The 21,742-nt window shown below is 50.7% G+C and overlaps 1 protein-coding gene across 1 annotated transcript in view; it reads right to left on the reverse strand.

The window, feature by feature from the left end:
* The window catches only part of CPAMD8 (C3 and PZP like alpha-2-macroglobulin domain containing 8), a 95,741-nt gene that overhangs the window by 64,867 nt on the left and 9,132 nt on the right, over positions 1-21,742 (reverse strand). The window contains exons 4-13 of the mRNA XM_007461103.1: positions 19,933-20,098; positions 19,804-19,856; positions 16,357-16,374; positions 15,887-15,941; positions 14,767-14,880; positions 13,588-13,672; positions 11,679-11,787; positions 9,001-9,228; positions 6,505-6,675; positions 3,542-3,670 (exon numbers count right to left, since the gene is read on the reverse strand). Of these exons, the coding sequence (XP_007461165.1) occupies positions 3,542-3,670; positions 6,505-6,675; positions 9,001-9,228; positions 11,679-11,787; positions 13,588-13,672; positions 14,767-14,880; positions 15,887-15,941; positions 16,357-16,374; positions 19,804-19,856; positions 19,933-20,098 (1,128 nt within the window). The remainder of the gene's footprint in view (positions 1-3,541; positions 3,671-6,504; positions 6,676-9,000; positions 9,229-11,678; positions 11,788-13,587; positions 13,673-14,766; positions 14,881-15,886; positions 15,942-16,356; positions 16,375-19,803; positions 19,857-19,932; positions 20,099-21,742) is intronic.

The following is a 21,742-nucleotide window of genomic DNA, read 5'->3' on the forward strand; positions in this document are numbered from 1 at the left end:
GGGACCAGACCAAATCAAGGATAAGATCAACTTCAGCAAGGGTGGGGCTGCCCAAATCTGTGCCTCCTGATGGGACCCAACAAAAGGAGTACGTACATAGTAGTACGTACATAGTAGTTCTGCCAGAACCATGCTTTAACCTGAATCTCACTCATAATGTGGGATAATCTACAAGATCACAGGCTTGAATTCTTTACAAAAGTCATGGCAATGAAAAGGCAGGGAGACTGTTCTAGATCAAGAGTGATTATGGACACAGAAGAGCCAAGTGCAACTTTTAAATTGATCCTGAGTAAAATGCATGCACGCATACACACATGCACACACAGGTGAGCACACACACATGTGCACATGCACAAGCATGCATCTGCAAGACATGCATACACATGCACACTCACACATATGTGCAGGCATGCATGGGTGTGCACACACACTATATATAAACTATATCTCGAGGACACCTTTGAGAATCTGAATATTGCCTGTGAATTAAACAATATGATTGAGTTAATATAATTTTCTTAGATATAACAATGACCTTGCCGTCATGTTGAAGAATGTCCCTATTTTTAAGACATATTATGCTCAAGTATTTAAGAGTGAAGCATCATATCTGTAATTTACTTTCAAATATTTCAGTCAAAAAAGGTGGAGGGGTTCCCTGGTGGTGCAGTGGTTGAGAGTCCGCCTGCCGATGCAGGGGACACGGGTTCGTGCCCCGGTCCAGGAAGATCCCATGTGCCGCGGAGCGCCTGGGCCCGTGAGCCATGGCCGCTGAGCCTGCGCATCCGGAGCCTGTGCTCCGCAACGGGAGAGGCCACAACAGTGAGAGGCCCACGTACCACAAAATATAAATAAATAAATAAGGTGGAAAGAAATAGATGGATAAATAGGTGAGTGGATGGATGGATGGGTAGATGGGTGGGGGAATGGGTGGTAGGTGGATGATGGGTGCATGGGTGGGTAGATGGGAGGATAGATGGATGGGTGGATGGGTGGGGGGGTGAGGATGGGTGGATGGAGAGATAAATAGATGAGTGGATGGATGGGTGGATGGGTAGATAGATGGGTAGGTAGGTGAGTGGGTGGGTGGGTAGATGGGTGGGTAGATGGATGGAGGCAAAATATTAATTCATAAATCTAGGTGAAAAGCATATGGTTATTTATTATACTTTTTTAAAATTTCTCTCTAAATTTGCAAATATCCTCCTTATAACAACACCCAAACAAAAGTCTCTTTCTGTTTGAGATGTTGGGGGAAAAAAAGGAAAGAGAGCAAACCTTTTTCTTCTCACGAACTAACCCCATGGCATCAGAGCAACCCTAAAATATTGGGGTGACAGCCCCATTTACAGAGCAGCTCCTCCCTGCACATCCCTTGGTGCTGGAGGAAGAAGAAAGGGCCCCAACACAGAGCTGGGACTGCACCAGGCATGGCCACTCTTGCCTCAATGCCCTGAGGTCACACTCAGGGCCCCTTGATGACAGTCTGGGACAGGGAGAGCTGGCGCCTGCTGACCTGACTGAGGCAGGACAGAGGTGTCCCTCCAAGAAGAAATTCTGCGCGGCCCAGCCAAGTCCTCGCCTACGGGAACAGTGGTCCCAGCAGACATGACACAGGACTCCTTCCCACCCCCACAAGAAAGTGGCCAACCCCAGCATCCCTACGCTGCACAGATAGTTAAACAGTATTAAAACAAGAACAGCGTGTGCAGCCAAGCTGGGCACGATCTCACTGGAGTTTCTCATTCTCATAACCCCCACAGAGGGCCACTAAGCCCAGGGAATAGGCAGCCCTGCCACCTCAGTTCCTCCAAGATGCATCCCAGGGGCCCCTCGGGTCTGGGCAGCACCCTCGGAGAGGGGATCTCAGAGGTTTACAGGGCTGGTAGGGCCTGGGAGTCCCATTGGCAAGTGGTTTCCATTAGAGGCAATGCTGGCAAGCCTGCCACTACCCACGGCAGCCGGGCTCAGCCCTCAGAGCATCAATTAGGGGAATTAACGGAGTGCTTTATAAAACATACATATACGTATATATCGTTTAATAGGTGAGGGGACAAACAAACCGCAGTTGATCCAAACCATATGATGCAATATAATTCGCCACGAAAATGAAAGGCCCTCTCAAGTCAGGAAAAGAGTCGGAGGTAGTTCGATGCAAATTGCTAAATGAAAGAAGCCAATCTGGGGACATCCCTGGTGGTCCAGTGGCTAAGACTCCGCACTCCCAATGCAGCGGGGCCTGGGTTCAATCTCTGGTCAGGGAACTAGATCCCACATGTCGCAACTAAAAAAGATCCCACATGCCACAACGAAGATCCTGCAAGTGGCAACAAAGATCCCACGTGGTGCAACTAAGACCCGGCACAGGACTTCCCTGGTGGCGCAATGGTTAAGAATCCGCCTGTCAATGCAGGGGACACAGGTTCAATCCCAGGTCCAGGAAGATCCCACATGCCGCAGAGCAATTAAGCCCATGCGCCACAACTACTGAGCCCACGTGCCACAACTATTGAAGCCCACGTGCCTAGAGCCCGTGCTCCACAACAAGAGAAGCCACCACAATGAGAAGCACGCGCACCGCAATGAAGAGTAGCCCCCGCTCGTTGCAACTAGAGAAAGCCCTCGTGCAGCAACAAAGACCCAACACAGCCAAAAAAAAAAAAAAGACCCATTGCAGCCAAAAAAATAAATAAATATTAAAAAAAAAAAAAAAGACAATTAAAAAAAAAAAAGAAGACAATCTGAAAAGGACACACACTGTATAATTCTGGCTCTACGACATTCCGGAAAAGGAAAAAGTATAAAGACAGTGAAAAGCTCAGCGTTTGCCAGGGGCTGGAGGGAGGGAGGGATGAATAGGTAGAGCACAGTGGACCTTACGGGAAGTGAAACGATTCTGTATGACATTGTAACGGTGGATACGTGACATTGTGCATTTGTCATAAAATGTGCACCACCAAGAGGGAACCCTGACATACACTGGGGACTTCAGTTCATAATCACATATTAATAGTGGCTCATCAATTTTAACAGATGGTAATAATCAGGAAAACTGCGTGCAGGGGAAGTGGGTGTATGGGAAGTCTCCATATTTTCTGCACAATGTTTACAGATCCCTATTTCCACACACATCTTCACGCATCTTACTTAATTTGGATCGTGGAATAACAGACTTGGGAAGAACTAACATGAGACCCAGCTCTGAGTTCGTCTCATCTTTGCACTCGGTGTGTCTGCAAGTGTCCGGCGGGTGACTTCCGGTGCCTTTGCACAAGAAACTCCAGACAGTGGGGAACCAGGGCCAACAGGACCCTGAGGGTAGGTGACATCACAGTACACCCTGGCCTTGGCCTAAATGTCCATCATAAATAAATTACAGGCATTCATTCCATGGAATACTCCCCTTGCCAGAGGGATGGGGCTCCTGTGTAAGCATGAGCATTAACCCCGCTGGGGCATGTGCAGGCTCCCTGGAGGCACGTGCATGCTGCGTCTTGGGCCCCGTCCTGCTCCAGAAGGGCACACCTGAAAGCCTTACCTGCAGGGGGAGGGAGGGCGGCTGCAGCTGCAGGTAGCACTGGCTGGGGGAGTACCAGCTGCTGAGGGAGAGGTAGCTGGGCAGGTACTGGGCCCCCACGAGCTTTCCACCGAGGGCTGTCACCTTGGTCTAAAGAAGAGAGGGTATTTGATCAAGGCTTGGATGCTTGGTGTAAGAAGGGGGTCTTAATCAAACCTATGTAATGAAACCCCAATGAAAACTGTGGACACCGAGGTGGGCGTGAGCATCCCTATTGGCAGTGCTGTGTGTGTAGTATCAGGAGGGTGATGTGTCCCAACTCCACGTTGCTTCCGCCTGCCCTGCCCTGCAGCAAGATCTTCTCATGTTCCAGTTTCCCTTTGGAGAACCTCCTCCCCGGTTCTCAGAGTATGGGGTCCAGTGTGGCTACCCTGTTCTTCCCCAGCTCCATGGGAAGCAAGTGTCCGAGGCTGGCCACAGGGTGTTGGGGGTCGGCTCAGGCAACGGCAGGTGGCCCACGTGGCCATTGAGAGACAGTTCCATCATGGGCATATTAGGGAAGCCCATGCCCTGGGCTTGCCAGCAGCCTCAGTGGCTTCTCAGAGGGTAAAACCCGCTTGGGAAGTGAGCACAGGGGAGATGGTGGTCAGGAGAGGGAGAAGCTGCACTGGGCAGCATCCCCAGAGCTCTGGACGCTGCTCCACCTGGAGCGCTCCATCCTCCCCCTTCATGCCCCAGGGACTGGCAGTTATATTACTTTTGCTCCTTTGGGAGTTTGAACCTGTTGCCTTCACTTGCTGCTGGAAAAGTGTGGCTAACACAAGAGAGATGCCAGAAGCGGGGGCAGGAAGGGGGGTAGTCTAAGACCTCTGTGTGATAAAGAATAAAGAAGCTGGGGACTTCCCTGGTGGCGCAGTGGTTAAGAATCCACCTGCCAATGCAGGGGACACGGGTTCGAGCCCTGGTCTGGGGAGATCCCACATGCCGCAGAGCAACTAAGCCCGTGCACCACAACTACTGAGCCCATGTGTCACAACTACTGAAGCCCGTATGCCTAGAGCCCACGCTCCGCAACAAGAGAAGCCACCGCAGTGATAAGCCCACACCTCAACGAAGAGTAGCCCCCACTCACCGCAACTAGAGAAAAGAAGCTGGCCCACCTTTATCTCAGTTACTGGCAGATAGCATCTGAATCCCTAAAATTTCCCAAGTGATGCGGGTGTCTTTGTTATTCATGGTGGCTCCTGATAATATGAGCTAATGAGATAATTCGGGATGGGGACAATCATGCCAGAAAGACCAATCATGGGATTAGAGGGTTGGGGCTTTGAGCCACGTGATGTGGTATCAACTTGACCTCTAGGGAAGGGAGGCGGCTAGAGACTGAGTTCAGTTATGGGGCCAATGATTAATCAATCAAGCCTATGTAGTGAAACCCCAATTAAAACTGTGGACACCAAAGTGGGAGTGAGCATCCCTATTGGCAGTGCTCTGTGTAGTGTCAGGAGGGTGATGTGTCCCGACTCCATGGGGACAGCACATGAAGCTACAAAGTTGGGACCCTCCCAGCTCTTGTCCTATGCATGTGTGTCTCTCTCTTTGGCTGGTCCTAATTTGTATCATTTTGCTATAATAAAACTGTAATTGCAAAAAATACAAACTTCCAGTTATAAATTCAGTCCTGGGGATGTAATGTACAGCATGGTGTCTATAGTTAATAATATCGTATTGTACATTTGAGAAAGTTGCTAAAAGAATAGATCTTAGAGGTTCTCATCACAAGAAAAAAAAAGTGTAACTATGTATGGTAACTGGACACATTGTGGTGTCATTTCACAATATATACATACATTAAATCATTATGTTGAACACCTGAAATGAATATAATGTTACATGTCCACAGGTGCTGTAATTGTAAGGTAGTAGGGTAGCAGGAACCTCCAAATTTGTAGCCAGGTGGTAAAAAGTGTCGGTGGCCTGGGGATCCCTGGCTGTTAAAAATCTTTAAGCAGGGCTTCCCTGGTGGCGCAGTGGTTGAGAGTCCGCCTGCCGATGCAGGGGACACGGGTTCGTGCCCCGGTCCGGGAAGATCCCATGTGCCACGGAGTGGCTGGGCCCGTGAGCCATGGCCACTGAGCCTGTGCGTCCAGAGCCTGTGCTCCTCAACGGGAGAGGCCACAACAGTGAGAGGCCCGCGTACCGCAAAAAAAAAAAAAAAAAAAAATCTTTAAGGACATGTCGCCCACAGGGGACATAGTGACCATGAGTGTCCTTGGCTCCCACCTACACATTTATTCTCAGCTGCCTTCTGTCCCCACCATCCCAGTGTCTGTGGGGCCACCACGCCTACCACCAGCTATAGAGGTGAGGGCTGGGACATCCTCTTTACCACACCTGCTCCTCCCTCCCCTGACAAGGGGACACCAGGTCCTACCAATTCTACCCCCACAGCTCCAGGCTCAGTGTCCTCTCCATCATCACCTCCCGTCTGTCCACCTGTGGCCCCGCCCAGACATCCCCCACTATGGGCACTGGAGTGACAGACTGCCTTTTGGGTAAGCCCTGAGCACCCCTGTGAGGTGAGGGAAAGCCCCACTGGCTCCCTCCTCCATATCTTCTTGAAATGGCTTGGCTGGCTGGGCATTTGCAGGATCCAGTTACACTAGGACTGTGGGCCTCTGGGGCTGTGCATATGCTGTTCCACCTTCCTGGAAGCAGCCTGGCTGAACCTCCCCCTTGTCAGGAGTCCACCTGGGAAGATCCCCTCACAGGAGCCAGGCAACCTCATCTCTTCTCAGCCTCCCGCCTCACTCTGGGGTGGTTGGGTTATCTGACTCACTATCAGCCTCCCCCATCAGACTTTGAACTCCCTCAGGGCAGGTGCAGGACCCAGGTCCACTGACCCAGTGCCCGAGCATGGCCTGGAGGAGGGACCAAATCCATGCCGGCTGGTTGAATGACAAGGGTCTAGGTGACTCACCCACCTCCAGCCACACGTGCTGGGCTGACACAGGGATGGAGGGGATTTCAAACCCTACCAGCCCACCCCGTGACACAGACTCGGTGGTGTATATGTTGTCCTTCGGCGTCAGCTCTGCCCTGATCTGGACCGTCACCCCCTCAGCCGGGCTGCCATCTGGGTAGGACAGCTCCACCTGGAACGAGTCACCAATGATTCAACGTGGTTAGGGTGGCAACACTTCCCAAACCGATCTATAGATTCAACCCAATCCCCCAGCAGACTCCCAGCCAGCTTCCTTGCAGCAATCAACAATCTAATGCTAAAATTCATATGGGGCTTCCCTGGTGGCGCAGTGGTTGAGAGTCCGCCTGCCGATGCAGGGGACACGGGTTCGTGCCCCAGTCCGGGAAGATCCCACATGCCGCGGAGCAGCTGGGCCCGTGAGCCATGGCCGCTGAGCCTGCGCGTCCGGAGCCTGTGCTCCGCAGCGGGAGAGGCCACAACAGTGAGAGGCCCGCGTACCGCAAACAAAAAAAAAAAAAAAAATTCATATGGAATTGCAAGTGGCCCCAAACAGCCAAAGCAATCCTGAAAAAGAACCAAGAACTCACACATCCCAATTTTAAAACTTACTACAAAGGATATGCATACCAGTGGAGTAGAAGAACTGAGAGTCCAGATATAAACCCACCCATCTATAGTCAATTGATTCGAAAAAATAAGACTAAAATATGGTGAGGGGGAATTCTCTGGCAGTCCAGTGGTTAGGACTCCACGCTTCCACTGCAGGGGGCATGGGTTCAATTCCTGCTCAGGGAACTAAGATCCTGCATGCCGAGTGGCACAGCAAAAAAAAAGAAAAGAAAAAGATTAGAGTCAATTGATTTATGACAAGGGTGCCAAGACCATTCAATGGGGAAAGAACAATCCCTTCAACAAGTGGTTCTGGGACAACTGGATCTCCACATGCAAAAGAATGCAGTTGAACCCCTACCTCACACCATATACCAAAATTAACTCAAAATGGATCAGAGACCTAAATGTAATGGCTAGAACTACAAAACGCTTCGAAGATAACATAGGGAAAACTTTTATGACCTTAGACCTGGCAAAGAAGTCACAAGGCACAAATCACCACATGCCAGCCATTCTCCTGGTGCCATAGCCAGGAAGGAATGGGGCGGGCAATGCCATGGACAGTTCCACGTGACTCTCAGACCTCACTCGTTCAGGCAGGTAGAAAAGGCAGTCAGAATGAGGGGTTCATATATTGTGAAGAAATACGGTCAGTGGTTCCTGAAGGACCCTGGAGCACCCCTCAACTGTGTAGGTATCTGGTGATGGGGTGACCAGCCTCAGCTCCGTTCTTTAAGGCAGACAGTGAAAATTTCTTAGGTGTAGGTGAAATGCTCCCCTTTCACTGAATGGACAGCTCCGAGCCCTTCTTCATACACAATCTGACCCCGCACATGGTGCCTTAGCTTCTACTCAAGTTGGTACCCTCAAAGCCAGGGCCACACAAGCCGTGTCTCTGTGTGTGGGACAGTGGGAGCTGAGATCTCATCATGGAGGAGAAAAGAGAGGTCCCAGAGCAGAGCAGGAGAAGCAGGACACAGCATGAGGACAGACCGCTAGGATCCTGTGGGTGATCCACGGAACATAAAAGGGGACAGGGGTGTGGGTGCTGGGCAGAGGCAGGGGTTAGAGGGCATGGCCAGCTTCCCCCTGAGGTGATGCTAGGCTCCACTGGCCTTGACTCCCCCAGCTGCAATTGAAACACAGACGCCCCAGTTCAGCAATTAGGATAAGGATCTCAAATTTCTAGTCACCTCAAACTTTACTGTGTAGGACAAATGGTGTGGTGGGTGGGAGGGAGATGGGGGCTTGTTCAAAATGCTGTTCCCCAGAGGGGATCTGAATCAGTCTGTCTCAGGGACGGGGATCTGCCTTTTAGGGACTTAGCTATTAAGTCATCCAGAGATAAAGTCAACCCAGTTAAGGAAGGTGATTTAATAAGTGGATACATTTGGTAGTGTATATGGGAGGGAGGCTCAAGAGGGAGGAGATATGGGGATATATGTATATGTATGGCTGACTCACTTTGTTATACAGCAGAAACTAACACGCCATTGTAAAGCAATTATACTCCAATAAAGATGTTAAAAAAAAAATAATAATAAGTGGATACGTAGCATCCTGGTTTAACACTCTAGGTACGGGAATGTCTAACTATGTGGATTAAAGTAAACCATGCTTTTAGGTGGAGCAGAATGTCCAGTGTCCCCTGCCCTGGGTACCAGCTCTCATCACACTCAGCAAAGCAGTCCCTTGATCCCAAGAGGGCAAAAGTTCTGCTGGCACAATCAAACGACGTAGTATTCAGCCAAGTCACGGCTGTGAGGCCCGCGGCACGCGCTGCAGTGGTTTCACAGTGGTCCTTGGGCAGGAGCTGGGCTGGGAGGCAGCGCAGAGCCTGTGACCTTGACGGCCCCTGCTGGGCACCATGCCCAGGGCTTACCTTCCCCACATAGGACAGACCCGGCTTAAACTGCTTCCTGGTGTCCTTGGAGTACCGGACATCCACCAGCTGTCTCTGGACGGGGGTGGAGTCATCAAAAGCCACCTGTTGGCTCCCGTCCGTGCTGGTCACCATGGCCCAGATGCTGACGGTGCCCCGGAAGTGCTCAGGGACATCGGCCAGGATCATGTCCTTCACGCAGATGTTGAAGTCCTGGGAGCCGTGGATCTGGAGGCGGGAAACACACAGGTCGTGCTCGCAGGGAGCTGGTGTGGCTTTCAGAGACGACTCGCAAGCACAGAGCTCAAGTAGGTGACTCTGGGGACTTCCCTGGTGGTCCAACAGTTAAGACTGCATGCTCCCAATCTGGGGGGGCCAGGTTCGACCCCTGGTCAGAGAACCAGATCCCACATGCCACAACAAAGATCCCGCGTGCCGCAACTGAGACCAGGCACGGCCAAATAAATAAATATTTTAAAAAAAAAAAAAAAAGTAGGTGGTTCTGGTGGCTTGGAGGGCCAGGGGGACACTCGGTGACCCACCCGACCTATGCCATGAGTCACTGCGTGGGGACTGAATCCTTGGCTGGACATGAACTATGTCCCAGGAGGAAGGGAGTCAGCTCCTTGGGCAGAAGGTGAGACAACCCCTCGGGTCAGACTGCAGGCAGGGACTTGAACCTGGTCAGCCACACTGGAGCACTGGCTCACCTCCCACGCCTGGGGTACAGAACCCCTTCAATCAACCCCTATCTCAGGACCTGGGGGCAGAGGCTGGCAAATAATCCACATCCACAAACAGCTGTAGAGTGAATTACTCAGTAAAGGAGAAAATTAAGGCAAGGGCCACCAGGGGCAGCCTCCAGGGACAATGGCTAGGATACCAAGGGCACCAACACCAGGCACGAAAGAGGTGAGGGGCCAGGGTGTCTACTCCACAGAAGAGAAGCCTCAGGGACAGAGAGGGGGGACACATCCCAGGCGGCAAAGCGATGAAAAAGTCGCTTCGGGGGGAAATGGGAAGGAGGTGGCGCTGACAGAGTTTAATGCCTACAGGGGCACAGAATCTCCAAGATGTGTGTGTATGTTACATAGTAGCACACTCACAACTTAATGTTAAGTTGAAAAAGAAAAATAAAAACCAGGTTATAAAACTTTACACGCACGGGAACGTGAAATCACGCAGCCACTTTGGAAAACAGTCTAGGAGTTCTTCAAACAACTAAACATAGAGACACCACTGAGAGACTGAATATACAAATGGACCAGGGCCAGATAATACAGAAAAAAAGAGAACTCGGACCACACTCTGCAGGCACCAGCAAGGAAGCCAACCCATTACAGTCGGCCCTCCGTATTCGCGGTTCCGCATTTGCGGATTCAACCAACTTCAAAGAGTTTCAATCTGGGATCCTGGGATGCAGAATCCTCAGACATGGGAGGGCCAACTGTATCTATAAGTCAGACTTGTAAGAAGTCAGACCCCTATCTCAATAGCAACCAAACAATAACCCCAGTAACAACAAGCCCCAAATGGCCAGGACCAGATTCATAACTGACATTTTTTCTGATTTTGGCTCCCACTTCCATCTTAGGACCAATTGGAAAAAGCCAAATATGCACCCCTCATCAATCACTTTGGATGCCTGCTTCTAGTTACCCGCCCATGACTTTCTGCACACCAATAGCCTCCCATCATGGCACACTGGAAGCCTTCCCTTTCTTTCACTATAAAGCCTTCCCACTTCTCCACCTGCCTTTGCGTCTCTGCCAAACACAGGTGATGGTGGCTGGCTCCCTTGCTGCAAGCTTCGAATAAATAGCCTTTGCTTGTTCTTGTTTGGGCGGTCTTCATTTAATTGCACGCTTCATTTAATTGCATCCCAGGGATTCCAAATGCAAGAGAAATGAAAACATCTGGCCACGCAAAAACTTGTACATGAATGTTCATACCATCATCCATAATAGCCGAAAAGTAGAAACAACTCAAATGTCCATCAGCTAATGAACGGATAAACAAAATGTGGTCCAACCACGCAGCGGAATATTACTCAGCCATAAAAAAGGATGAAGTAACTACACACAATACAATGTGGATGAACCTTGAAAACATCAGGCTGAGTGAAAGAAACCAGACACAAAAGGTCACATGGTGCATGATTCCATTTATATGAAATGTCCAGAAATCCATAGAGAGACAAAGCATGTAAGTAAGTGGTTGCCGGGGGCTGGAGATGCAAACAGGGCTTAACTGCAAAAGGATGTGAGAGATTGGCGGGGGTGGGGGGACGGTTAGCAGAAATATTCTAAAACTGTATGGTGGTGGTTGTACAACTCTGTAATATACTAAAAACCATCGATTTGTACATTCTATATGTGGATTTGAATTATATGATATGTGAATTATGTCTCAAGAAAACTTTTTTTTAACTTTACACACAACATCCTAAGAGGAAACACATCAAAATACCAATAGTGGCTGTGTCTGCCTATCAGAGGACAAGTCGACTTTATTACTTCTTTATATGTTCTAGCCTCTATGTTCAGCCTGCAGGAATTTTATCATCAGAATAACCCCACCATCTAAACTGTTTTGGAAAGCAAAATAAAACAGACGATCACAGAGCTGAAGCTGGTGGGAAGGGACCCACCGAGTGGGTCGGGGTTTCTGCTCCTCACCTTGGTGGTCCTAAGGATGGGGCGCCCCACCTCCTGGCTGTAGTACCCCACGCCATTTACAGTCATGTTGATGGTTAAAGTCCCCGAGACAGGTTTCCCAAAGGTATACCTGGAACGACAGGACAAAGGGTAGTAAGTTTCACAAGCAGGAGATGCCCAGGGGACAGTGGAGCAGGAGATGCCCAGGGGACAGTGGGGGAGGGGTCAGTTTCAGGAAGGCCAGGCCCCGCAAGATGCGATCAGTGGTACAGTGGCTAATCCAGGGATGCTTCCCATCCTACATTCCATCCTTACAGCCCTCCCTGTAGCCCTGAGTAAGGACAGATCATGTCAGGGCCCTGTGTTCCTCTGCACCAAGCCTCATGTTGGACAGAAAAAGAGACCAAGGGTCAGAGAGGAACTCTGGAGCAAAGCAGCAGGGTATATGAGACAACCACTGAGGTCGGCCACACATTGGAGCAAGGCAGCCCAGAGGATCGAGCAACTGTGGACAACAGGAAGGCCTGGCTGGGCTTAAGTGCCCAGGGAGTTCAACTTTGAACCAGAGATCTGACCTCTCTGAGCTTTGGTTTCCTCACCGGGAGAATGAGAATAAAACCATCCTCTCAGGGATGTTGGTAAAATACTTAAATATATGTATATCATGCCTGATGCAGTGGAGACAACTGCTTACTGGGACACAGGGGCAAAATGGGGGCAAAAGGGAGCAAAATTTAAAAAATAACACCCAGAATTTTGATAGCATTTTCTAGACTATAAAATGTGTGTATCCAGCAGCTCTATTTACAATAGCCAGGACATGGAAGCAACCTAAGTGTCCATCAACAGATGAATGGATAAAGAAGATGTGGCAAATATATACAATAGAATATTACTTAGCCATAAAAAGCCATAAAAAGAAACAAAATTGAGTTATTTGTAGTGAGGTGGATGGACCTAGAGTCTGTCATACAGAGTGAAATAAGTCAGAAAGAGAAAAACAAATACCGTATGCTAACACATATATATGGAATCTAAAAAAAAAAAAAAGGTTCTGATGACCCTAGGGGCAGGACAGGAATAAAGACGCAGATGTAGAGAATGGACTTGAGGACATGCACAGGGAGGGGGAAGGCTAAGCTGGGAGGAAGTGAGAGAGGGGCATGGACATATATACACTACCAAGCGTAAAATAGATAGCTAGTGGGAAGCAGCCACATAGCACAGGGAGATCAGCTCGGTGCTTTGTGATCACCTAGAGGGGTGGGAAAGGGAGGGTGGGAGGGAGGCGCAAGAGGGAGGGGATATGGGGATATATGTATACACATAGCTGATTCACTTTGTTATACAGCAGAAACTAACACAACAATGTAAAGCTATTATACTCCAATAAAGATGTTAAAAAAAAAATGTGTGTATCCACCACGTCCCTGGATTTTAAAACACACACAGCCAGGGGAGACACACGAGGGAGAAGTCTCAGCCACAACCTCCGGCAGGTGGCAGAGATGGGGCGGGGACACGGGCCATGTAGGGCTCTCCCAGGGACCCCAGAAAGGGACAGAGCCTCTTGACTCCCTCTGGTCGACCCTCACAATGGGCTCTGTCAACAGCCTGGTCATTAGGCGGGTCAGCCCACTGGCTGTAGGTCAGCCCACTGGCTGTGGATGCTGCCCGCAGGGTAAGGGGCATGGCCTGGGGGGTGTGCCCTAGGGTAGGGCATGCCCTCGGGGAGGGCCATGTCCTAGGGGCAGGGGCTTCCCTGGGGAGGGGCAAGTACTAGGGGACGAGCAAGTCCTAAGGGGAATGGGTGTGCTCTGGAGGAGGGGCGTGTCCTAGGAGAGGAGCATTGCTGGGAAGGGGTGGGTCCTAGGGGAGGGGCGTGCCCACAGTGGGAAGGGCTCACCGCCAGTGGCCGCCTCTTTCTCACCTGGCCCGCACAGTGCCGGTCTCACAAGTGTCCAGGTCCTGGATATATCGGGGCGGGTCAATAAGGAGCTCAAACTTCGGCAACACTGAAGGGAGAGAGCAGAGAGGAGGGAGGCAGGGTGGCTTCCACCTCTGGGGTGGCCCCAGAAGGGTACTGGAGATGTGGGAGGGAGGAACACAAAGCCAATCCTGGGGTTTCTATGCTGCTGACACCATAGGAATCCACACCACCTGTTGTCGAGCACGGGCAGCTCTCTGGGGGTTTTGCCGGCCACATCTATTTCCTGTCTTTGGGGGACCAGCACTTCGTTTTGCTCAGGGGGCCATGTATCATCAGTTTTAGGCCGCCTGAACTGAGGGCAGCCAATTCCAGCCCATCCCAGGGGTGCACAAGTAGCCAGGTTTCTGAACCTGTCAGGGGAATCCTGAGGGTGCCTGCAGCTGGAAAGGGTCACTCTTTGCCGCCCTGGGCACATCCAGCCAGCTCGTCCCCCTGCACAGCCCACGGAGAGATGGACACCAAGGAGCAGAATGGAGGGAACATGAAGACTCCGGTCCTGAGAGCTTGTTACACAAGCCTATAACCCTTTCCTTTTGCTTACTGGGTCGGCACCGGGCTTCTGTTGCTTGCAACCCATAACCCTGACCTCTAAGGATTTTCCTTCCAAGACCTGCCTCGTGAAAGGAAGAGAAATCCATCAGGGAGAATTTTAGCACAGAAGCAGAGTATGTGGCTCTGGCCCAGGTTCATTCCCCAGCTCTTATTACTTGAGCAGTTTCCTTAACAGCTCTCTCAGCCTCAGTTTCCCCATCTGTAAAATGGAGATACCTCATAGGTTCAGGACAAGGATGAAAGAACAAAAGGAAGTGACAGCCTTAAAAAGGAAGGACATTCGGACACATGCTGCAACATGGATGAAACTTGAGGACATTATGCTCCGTGAAATAAGCTACTCACAAAAAGACAAGTACCTTATGATTCTACTCATATGAAGTCATATATTTTACAATTTTTTTAAAAGGACATGACAAAGGCCCAGCCTTCCATATCGTGCCTGGCCCTACTGAGCCCTCAGTGAATGAGGCTCCTGCCATCTTCCCCCTTGTCATGTGTGTCGTCACTAGGGCTGTGGTTTCTCCCAGATCTGAAATCCTAGGGTCCTAAGATTCTCCGACTTACCATACTTCTGAACTTCAAAGGACTTGTTGTACACGTGGCCTTGCATTTCGACAAAAATGAACCACTCTCCCAGTACCGGCTGGTCAGACAAGGGGAAGGTCATGTTGGTGATGCCTGTGTGAAGAGAGATGCCCCCCCCTCATCCTGGGGCAAGTGAGTGTGCAGAGGGCCCGGCATCTGGTGGTGAGGTCAGGGCAGAGGCACCCCGGGCCAAGCAGTCCCTCGGGGAAGCCAGAAGCCACCCGAGGCTGGAGGGGATTTGTGCAGGACAAGCACCTCTGCCGTCTGAAGGGGAAGCAGCGAGACACTGCACCTTGGGTTCCTGGGGGTCCCCTGAGGCCAAAGCCAGGCGCAGGCAGCTCTGCTCCCCACCCCAGTCATTCCCTTGGCGACAGAGAATTACACAAGCCCTGTCCCTACTTGGCAGCCCTCTCTAGGCATCTCAGAATCAGGAAGAGTGAAATGGACATGGAGAGGGGTCAAGGCCAGGCCAGGAGACCTGCACAAACCACCACAGCCCACACTGCGGCTAGAGACCCCATTCTCTGTGTCTGGTTCACAGAGGCATGCGGGGGGCCAGGAGCCCCCGAGCAGGACTCAGGGGTCTGTCATGTCTGTGCATTTCCCAGGTCAAGGGTGCACAGCTGACCTCAGTCTCCCCAAACCCCACCTACAGCTCCCCTCTCCCAGGACTCCACTTCCCTCAGGGCCAAAGCACAAAGGGAGATGTCAATTACATGGCCCTTATTGTCATAGAGAAAGAAAAAAATGCCAGCTCCTCAGGCAAAGCAAAGCCTTCTGACTCCCAGCTGGAAAAGAACTGTCTCGTGTTGGGTTGGGGATGAGGACAAAGAAGATCTGCAGCAGGAGGAAGGTGGGGGGTGCCAACAAACAAGGCCCTGATATTCCAGAAAGATCTCAAGTTACAGGAGGATCCCCAGCTGGGATCCCAGGCACACAGAAATGTGGGCGGAGAGTCCAAACACTGCAGGGAAGGAGCAGCAGGTGCCCAGACAGAGCACATTCTATTTTCCTGGAAGGTTTATCACGTCTGCCACCCAAAGGTGCAGCCCCCAAACCACAGAAGGAATTAGGAGAGAGGATAAGAAGAGAGACTTACCGCAGCATAAGGGCTGCAAGTGTCTCCACTCCATCATCCGTGAGCCCCGGGGGTCCTGCAGGGGAACGGATGCACAGTAAACTCAAGGCAGCCTGTGTGTGCCCAGTGTGCATGCGGACCTTCCAAGCCTGCTCTCTAGGCAGAACAGAGAGCTCGGGGCAAACAGAGAGCTCAGGGCAAACAGAAGCTCGGGGCATAGAAGGGACTTGTCTGAGGACAAGGTGGCGGAAAGGGCCGGCCTGCCTCCTCATTTAGGGAGCTGCATGCAAATCTACAAAGAGATGGACAGACACATGCTCAGCTTATTCCAGGGTGGACCCAGGGATCGGGATGGACCAGGTCCCAGTCTATGGGGTGCCGAGGCAGGCAGGGATCAACCCAGAGGGTGGGTGTTAGGCAAAAACAGACCAGGTCTTGCAGAGAGTGGGCTAACTGTCTCTGAGCCAGCTGCAGAGGGGCAGGCCACTCACCAGGACATAAGCTTCCAGCTGCAACAGAGACAGACAGAGGCAGTGAGCAAACCCTCCCATAAGACCCGAGCCCTCCGTGCATGCTAAGTGTTCATCCCTCGGGACAGGCACAGGTTCGGTAATGGGTTTAATGGTGTCCCCCTCCTCCCAAAATTCACATGTTGATGTCCTCACGCTCAGTGTCTCAGAATGTGACTGTATTTGGAGATGGGTCTTGATAGTGGTGATTAGTTAAAATAAGGTCCCTAGCATAGGTCCCAGTCCAATAGGACTGGTGTCATAAAAGGGGAAATTTGGACACAGATGCACATAGAGGGAAGACAATATGAAGACAGAGAGAAGACAGCCAGCTACAAGCCAAGGAGGGAGGCCTGGAACAAATCCCTCCTTCATGGTCCCTGGAAGGAACCAATTCTGCGCCCACCTTGATCTTAGACTTCTGGCCTCCAGAACTAGGAAAGAATACATTTCTGCCCTTTAAGTCACTGAGCAAACTCATACAGTGGCCACTGGCAATGAGGGTGGCCGAGCCCCATCCGGGACCTCTGTGTTCCTGGCTCCCCATCACAGCCGTGCCCTCCTCTCCAGACTCCCACACGCCCCAACCAGGGACAGCTCCTCCAGGCAGCCCTCCCATGTTGCAGCTGGGTTGTTTTTTCAAGGGATCATGCCAGGTTCCTTGAAGGTCTGGAATACACGCTTTCATCCCTGAACCCCCAACACCTGCCTGGAGCCTGGCTTCTAGCTCCATCAATGTCAAACTGAACAGTCAACACTGACTCCAGTGAAAGTCAACTGCTTGCACAACTTGCCCCCTCTCCGGGGAAGGCTGTGGGTAGACAACCCCCTAAAACAACTGGGCACAGGGACTCAGCACCATCCGCTCAGAAACATACACATTTGGGACCTTCAAAACCTCCCTGGCCATGGACCTCAGTATCCCACTCCTGCGGTCCAGCTGAGCCTAAGGAAGGACACACCAGTGGAAAAGAAGGTTTGAGCATAAAAACAATCGTGGCAGCATTTCTGACAATGACCAAAACGTGGAAACAAGCAAATGTCCACCAGGAGGGGGCAGTTGGCTATGAAGCCTTCCTTTGGCAGAAGGACCTCAGGCACTGAGGTGAGTTTGCAAGGCTGTGTCAAAAACGTGGGCAAGTGCATTCAAAGATCCAATGAAAAAAGTAATGTGGAAACTCGGGCTGGTGAAAGTTAAGAAAAAGCTGCGCGTACCCAATGGAACTGTGCTTCTAGGCTGGGGCCCACTGGGGAACTTTGCAGGATTATTTTCCAGAATGAGCCCCCTGGGGTGGGGTCTGGGTCTGCTCTGCTCAATCATGTGCCCCAAGTGTTAGAACGGCACCTGGCATGCCGTAAGCACCATACACGTGACCCCTCAGGGATCCCTCAACTGAAGTCACCCCAGACTGAGTTCCCATCTTTGCTCTGGATATGTACTGTTTACTTAAATCTCTTCCTTTCCAATCTCTTTCCTTCTGAAAGCGCCTCTTTGCAGCAGAATGCCAACTAATAAATACAGAAGAAGCAACAGAGTTGGAAAAATCACCACTTTGCAGGCATCATAGCAAGTTTTGATTCATGTAATTCTGAACTCACCTGTGGAGGCTAGAACTAGCGGGTGATCATGGTGACTGGTAACAGGGTGTCCACACAGTCTCAAGTGTCGCCCACAGACTACTTACTGATTACAAAGGGGAAACAGTGACTTTTGCGGGGAGAAACCAGGCAGACTCTATCTGAACTACCGTCAGGTACCTCAGGATACGACACACTGGGGAGGACCAGCACTGCTCCTGTGGATCCTCCCCCATGACGCACAACTTGAACTTGATGACAGAGAACAAGCCAGCAGACCAGCCCACTGGGGAACACCATTCAAAACAACTGCCTGGAGTCTCCAAAAATGTCAATGCCGCGAAACACAGGCAAAGGCTGAGGAGCTGATTCAGAGTAAAGGATGCGAGAGACGCGACGACTACATTCGACACGTGGTCAGAGACTAGGTCCTGGACCAGCAAAGAAACATGCTATAAAGGACATTATTGGAACCATATGGACTCTGTATTAGATAATATTATTGTACCGATGTCAAAATTCCTAAATGTAATGATTGTACTTTAGTTGTATGAAAGAATGTTCTTGTTCTTAAAAGATACAGGAAGTGTTCGGGGACGAAGAGATGTGATATCTGCAAATTATTCTCAAATGATTTATCATTAAGATAATTTTAAAACTATATATGTACATATACATATATACATACTATACATGTATATGTACATATATGTATATACACACACTGAAAGCACATAAATACAATAAAGTGTTTTGTAATTGGTGACTCTAGATACGTGGTTCTCAAAGTGGGTTCCCCAGAGCAGCAGCAGAAACCAGGAACTTGTGAGAAATACAGATCCCTGGGGCCCATCCAGGAAGCTGCTGAATCAAAAATTCTGGGGAGGGCTTCCCTGGTGGCGCAGTGGTTGAGAGTCCGCCTGCCGATGCAGGGGACATGGGTTCGTGCCCCGGGCCGGGAAGATCCCACATGCCCCAGAGCGGCTGGGCCCGTAAGCCATGGCCGCTGAGCCTGCGCATCCGGAGCCTGTGCTCCGCAACGGGAGAGGCCACAATAGTGAGAGGCCCACGGACCGCAAAAAAAAAAAAAAAAAAAAAAAAATTCTGGGGAGGGCCCAATAACTTGTGTGTGAACAAGCCCTCCAGCTGGTTCTGCTGCACACTCCAGTTTGAGAACCTCTGTTCCTGATCAGAGCTTGGCCAACTATGACCCTTGGGCTAAATCCGTCCCTCTGGCTGTTTGTATAAATAAAGCTTTATTGGCGCCCAGGCACACCCATTCATTCACGTGTTGTCTGTAGCTGAGTCCATTCAAGTTGTGACAGAATCCCTCTGACTGGCAGACCCGAACATACTTACTACCTGGCCCTTTACAGGAAGTTTGCCCACCCCTGGGCTCCATGAAGGGCCTATGGGAAGTTCTCTGTGACTTTCTTCCAACTTTTCTGTACATTTGAAGTTATTTCCAAATAAAAACTAAGAGAAAATCAATGCCTTTTTTATGTGAGTGTATTTACTTTGAAGGAGAAACGGTGGGTTTTAAGTGGCAATTATATTTTCTTTCTAATAAACGTTAAATAAATGCAGGGCTATTAAGATTTTAAATGATGGGCCACGGCCCCGATCCTGCACAGAGGGATACTGGCCACTGTGGGGACCACTGGTGCCCCTTGCGGAGGAAACATGCCCACAAGCCCTCTTGTCACTTAGAACTTCCCCTGGGTCCCCCAAGGGACATGGAGCCCCGGGAAGAAACCGAGAATGGAGGTAGAAATTGAAAGAGGTAGGCCCTGGCCAGGCCAAACCCAGGTGGGTATGTTCCGGGCCCACGGTTTTAGAAGCCAATCTCACCTTCTCGCTGACGGGCCTCAGGTCTGGAGTGACAGTGAAGATGCTGATGAGCACTAGAAGAAAGGACATAGGCGTGTGGCAGCTCCAGGCTATGGCTGGCCCTCCCCCCGGCGCACACCGGCCACCCACCTCGGTGTTGGGGCCTGTACACCGGCTTGTCGGTCTGGATGAACACGGAGGCCCCCCGGCTGTCCACAGTCACTGAAGTCTGGTTGTGGAAGAAGGGGCCCTCCTCTGCCCACCAACCATGGCCCCACACCTTCAGAAGGGCCTGGCCCCAGAGGCCCGTGGGCACCTGCAGGCAGAGCACAGAGCTTTGGGCAGGGGGTGTCACCCTGGAAGGTACCCAGGTATTGTGAAAGCAGCATGGAAGTCTAGGGCAGGGGAGCACACCCGGGGGCAATTGTGCACCCAGGGGACACTCAGCAGTTTCTGGAGATTTTTTGGGTGTAACAGCTTCGGGGAGCAGGAGCTACTGGGCATCTGGTGGGTGGAGGCCAGGGATGCTGTTCAAGACCCTGTGATGCACAGGACGGCTGTCAGCAGCGCTGAGAATGAGAAACATTGGTGTAGCTTGACAAGACAGAGACTTCCTCCTCTCCTGACACTGCAAGCTTGCAAAGATATTCTCATCCCTGTAAAGCTACAAGAATTATCTCCCATCTTACCCAAATGCAGTCATAGCTGGTAAGCTGGGAGGTATGGAGACCCTAGTCCCTTCACATACATATATACATATGAATGCATGTATGCATATGTATATTTTCATATTTCATATATGTATATAGTGCATGTGCCTCTGTGCTTTGTCTCACTGTAAACACCGCACACACATTATACAATCCCATTTATATGAAATGTCCACAATAGGCAAATCCATAGAGACAGAAAGCAGATTAGTGGGTACCAGGAGCTGGAGGGAGATGGGGAATGGGGAGTGACAGCTAATGGGGATGGGGTTTCCTTCTGGGGTAATGAAAATGTTCTGGAACTAGATAGGGGTGGTGGTTGCACAACAATGTGAATGTTGTAAATGCCACTGAACTTTCCACTTTAAAATGGTGAAAGTGGTAAAAAAAAAAAAAAGGGGGAGAGGGGTTTGGTCACCTAGATGTATTAAAAAAAATAAATAAATACCCACTGCAGTCTTAAGGATTCACCCTGGAGTTCAAATTCTTCTAGGGAAAAATTTCCAACATTTAGGGAATGGAAACTACCCTATATAATTCCCTCATTTTTTCCTTTTTAAGTGATGAGCAGAATACCCATGCATGTGAGTCATAACCTACAGAAACTCCTTTTGTGACTAAAGCAAACTCTGGATGTGACCATGTGCCATGAATGTGATGCTCGTGGCCATCCCTGGGTGCCTGGCGGGTGGACATTACGTGGTCATCAGTTCACACTGGGAGCTACAGCACCACCTGTTCCTAAGACCATCCAAATGCGGGGGTGTTCTTCTCTCAGTTGTCTGTCAGCATCCACCTGTGTGATTGCTCAAGGGGTGAACAAGTCCTCGTCACCATCACAGCAAGCAACCATGCTAAGTATCCTGGTGAATTATCTGACCGGTCCTCGCACCAGTGTGCCCATTTTATGGATGAGGTCGGGGCATGCCAGGACCTTCTCCATCCTTCCAGCACCTGTCTCTGGCTGCCTCTCTTGTCTGCTCTGAAGAGCATCAGAGGGACCCTGCCTGCCTGCCTGCCCACCTGCCACCCTCGGCATGGGGCGTCTCAGGACTCTGGGGTCCCTCCTAACTGCAGTTAACCTTGAGAACCTTTAGGATGAACTTGAGGATAATCCCCTTACTTTGACCCCCAAATCTTTACCTGCCTTTGTTTCTGGAAACCACTCAGCACCAGCCAAAGACCTCCATGCAAGGAGGAAATAACCCCAGGCCACCCAGGGGAGCAGGCATGGACAGGTAGGAAGTACC

The sequence above is a fragment of the Lipotes vexillifer genome, unplaced genomic scaffold (genome assembly GCF_000442215.2).
Source record: "Lipotes vexillifer unplaced genomic scaffold, Lipotes_vexillifer_v1.1 scaffold469, whole genome shotgun sequence".
Classification (NCBI taxonomy): domain Eukaryota; kingdom Metazoa; phylum Chordata; class Mammalia; order Artiodactyla; family Lipotidae; genus Lipotes; species Lipotes vexillifer.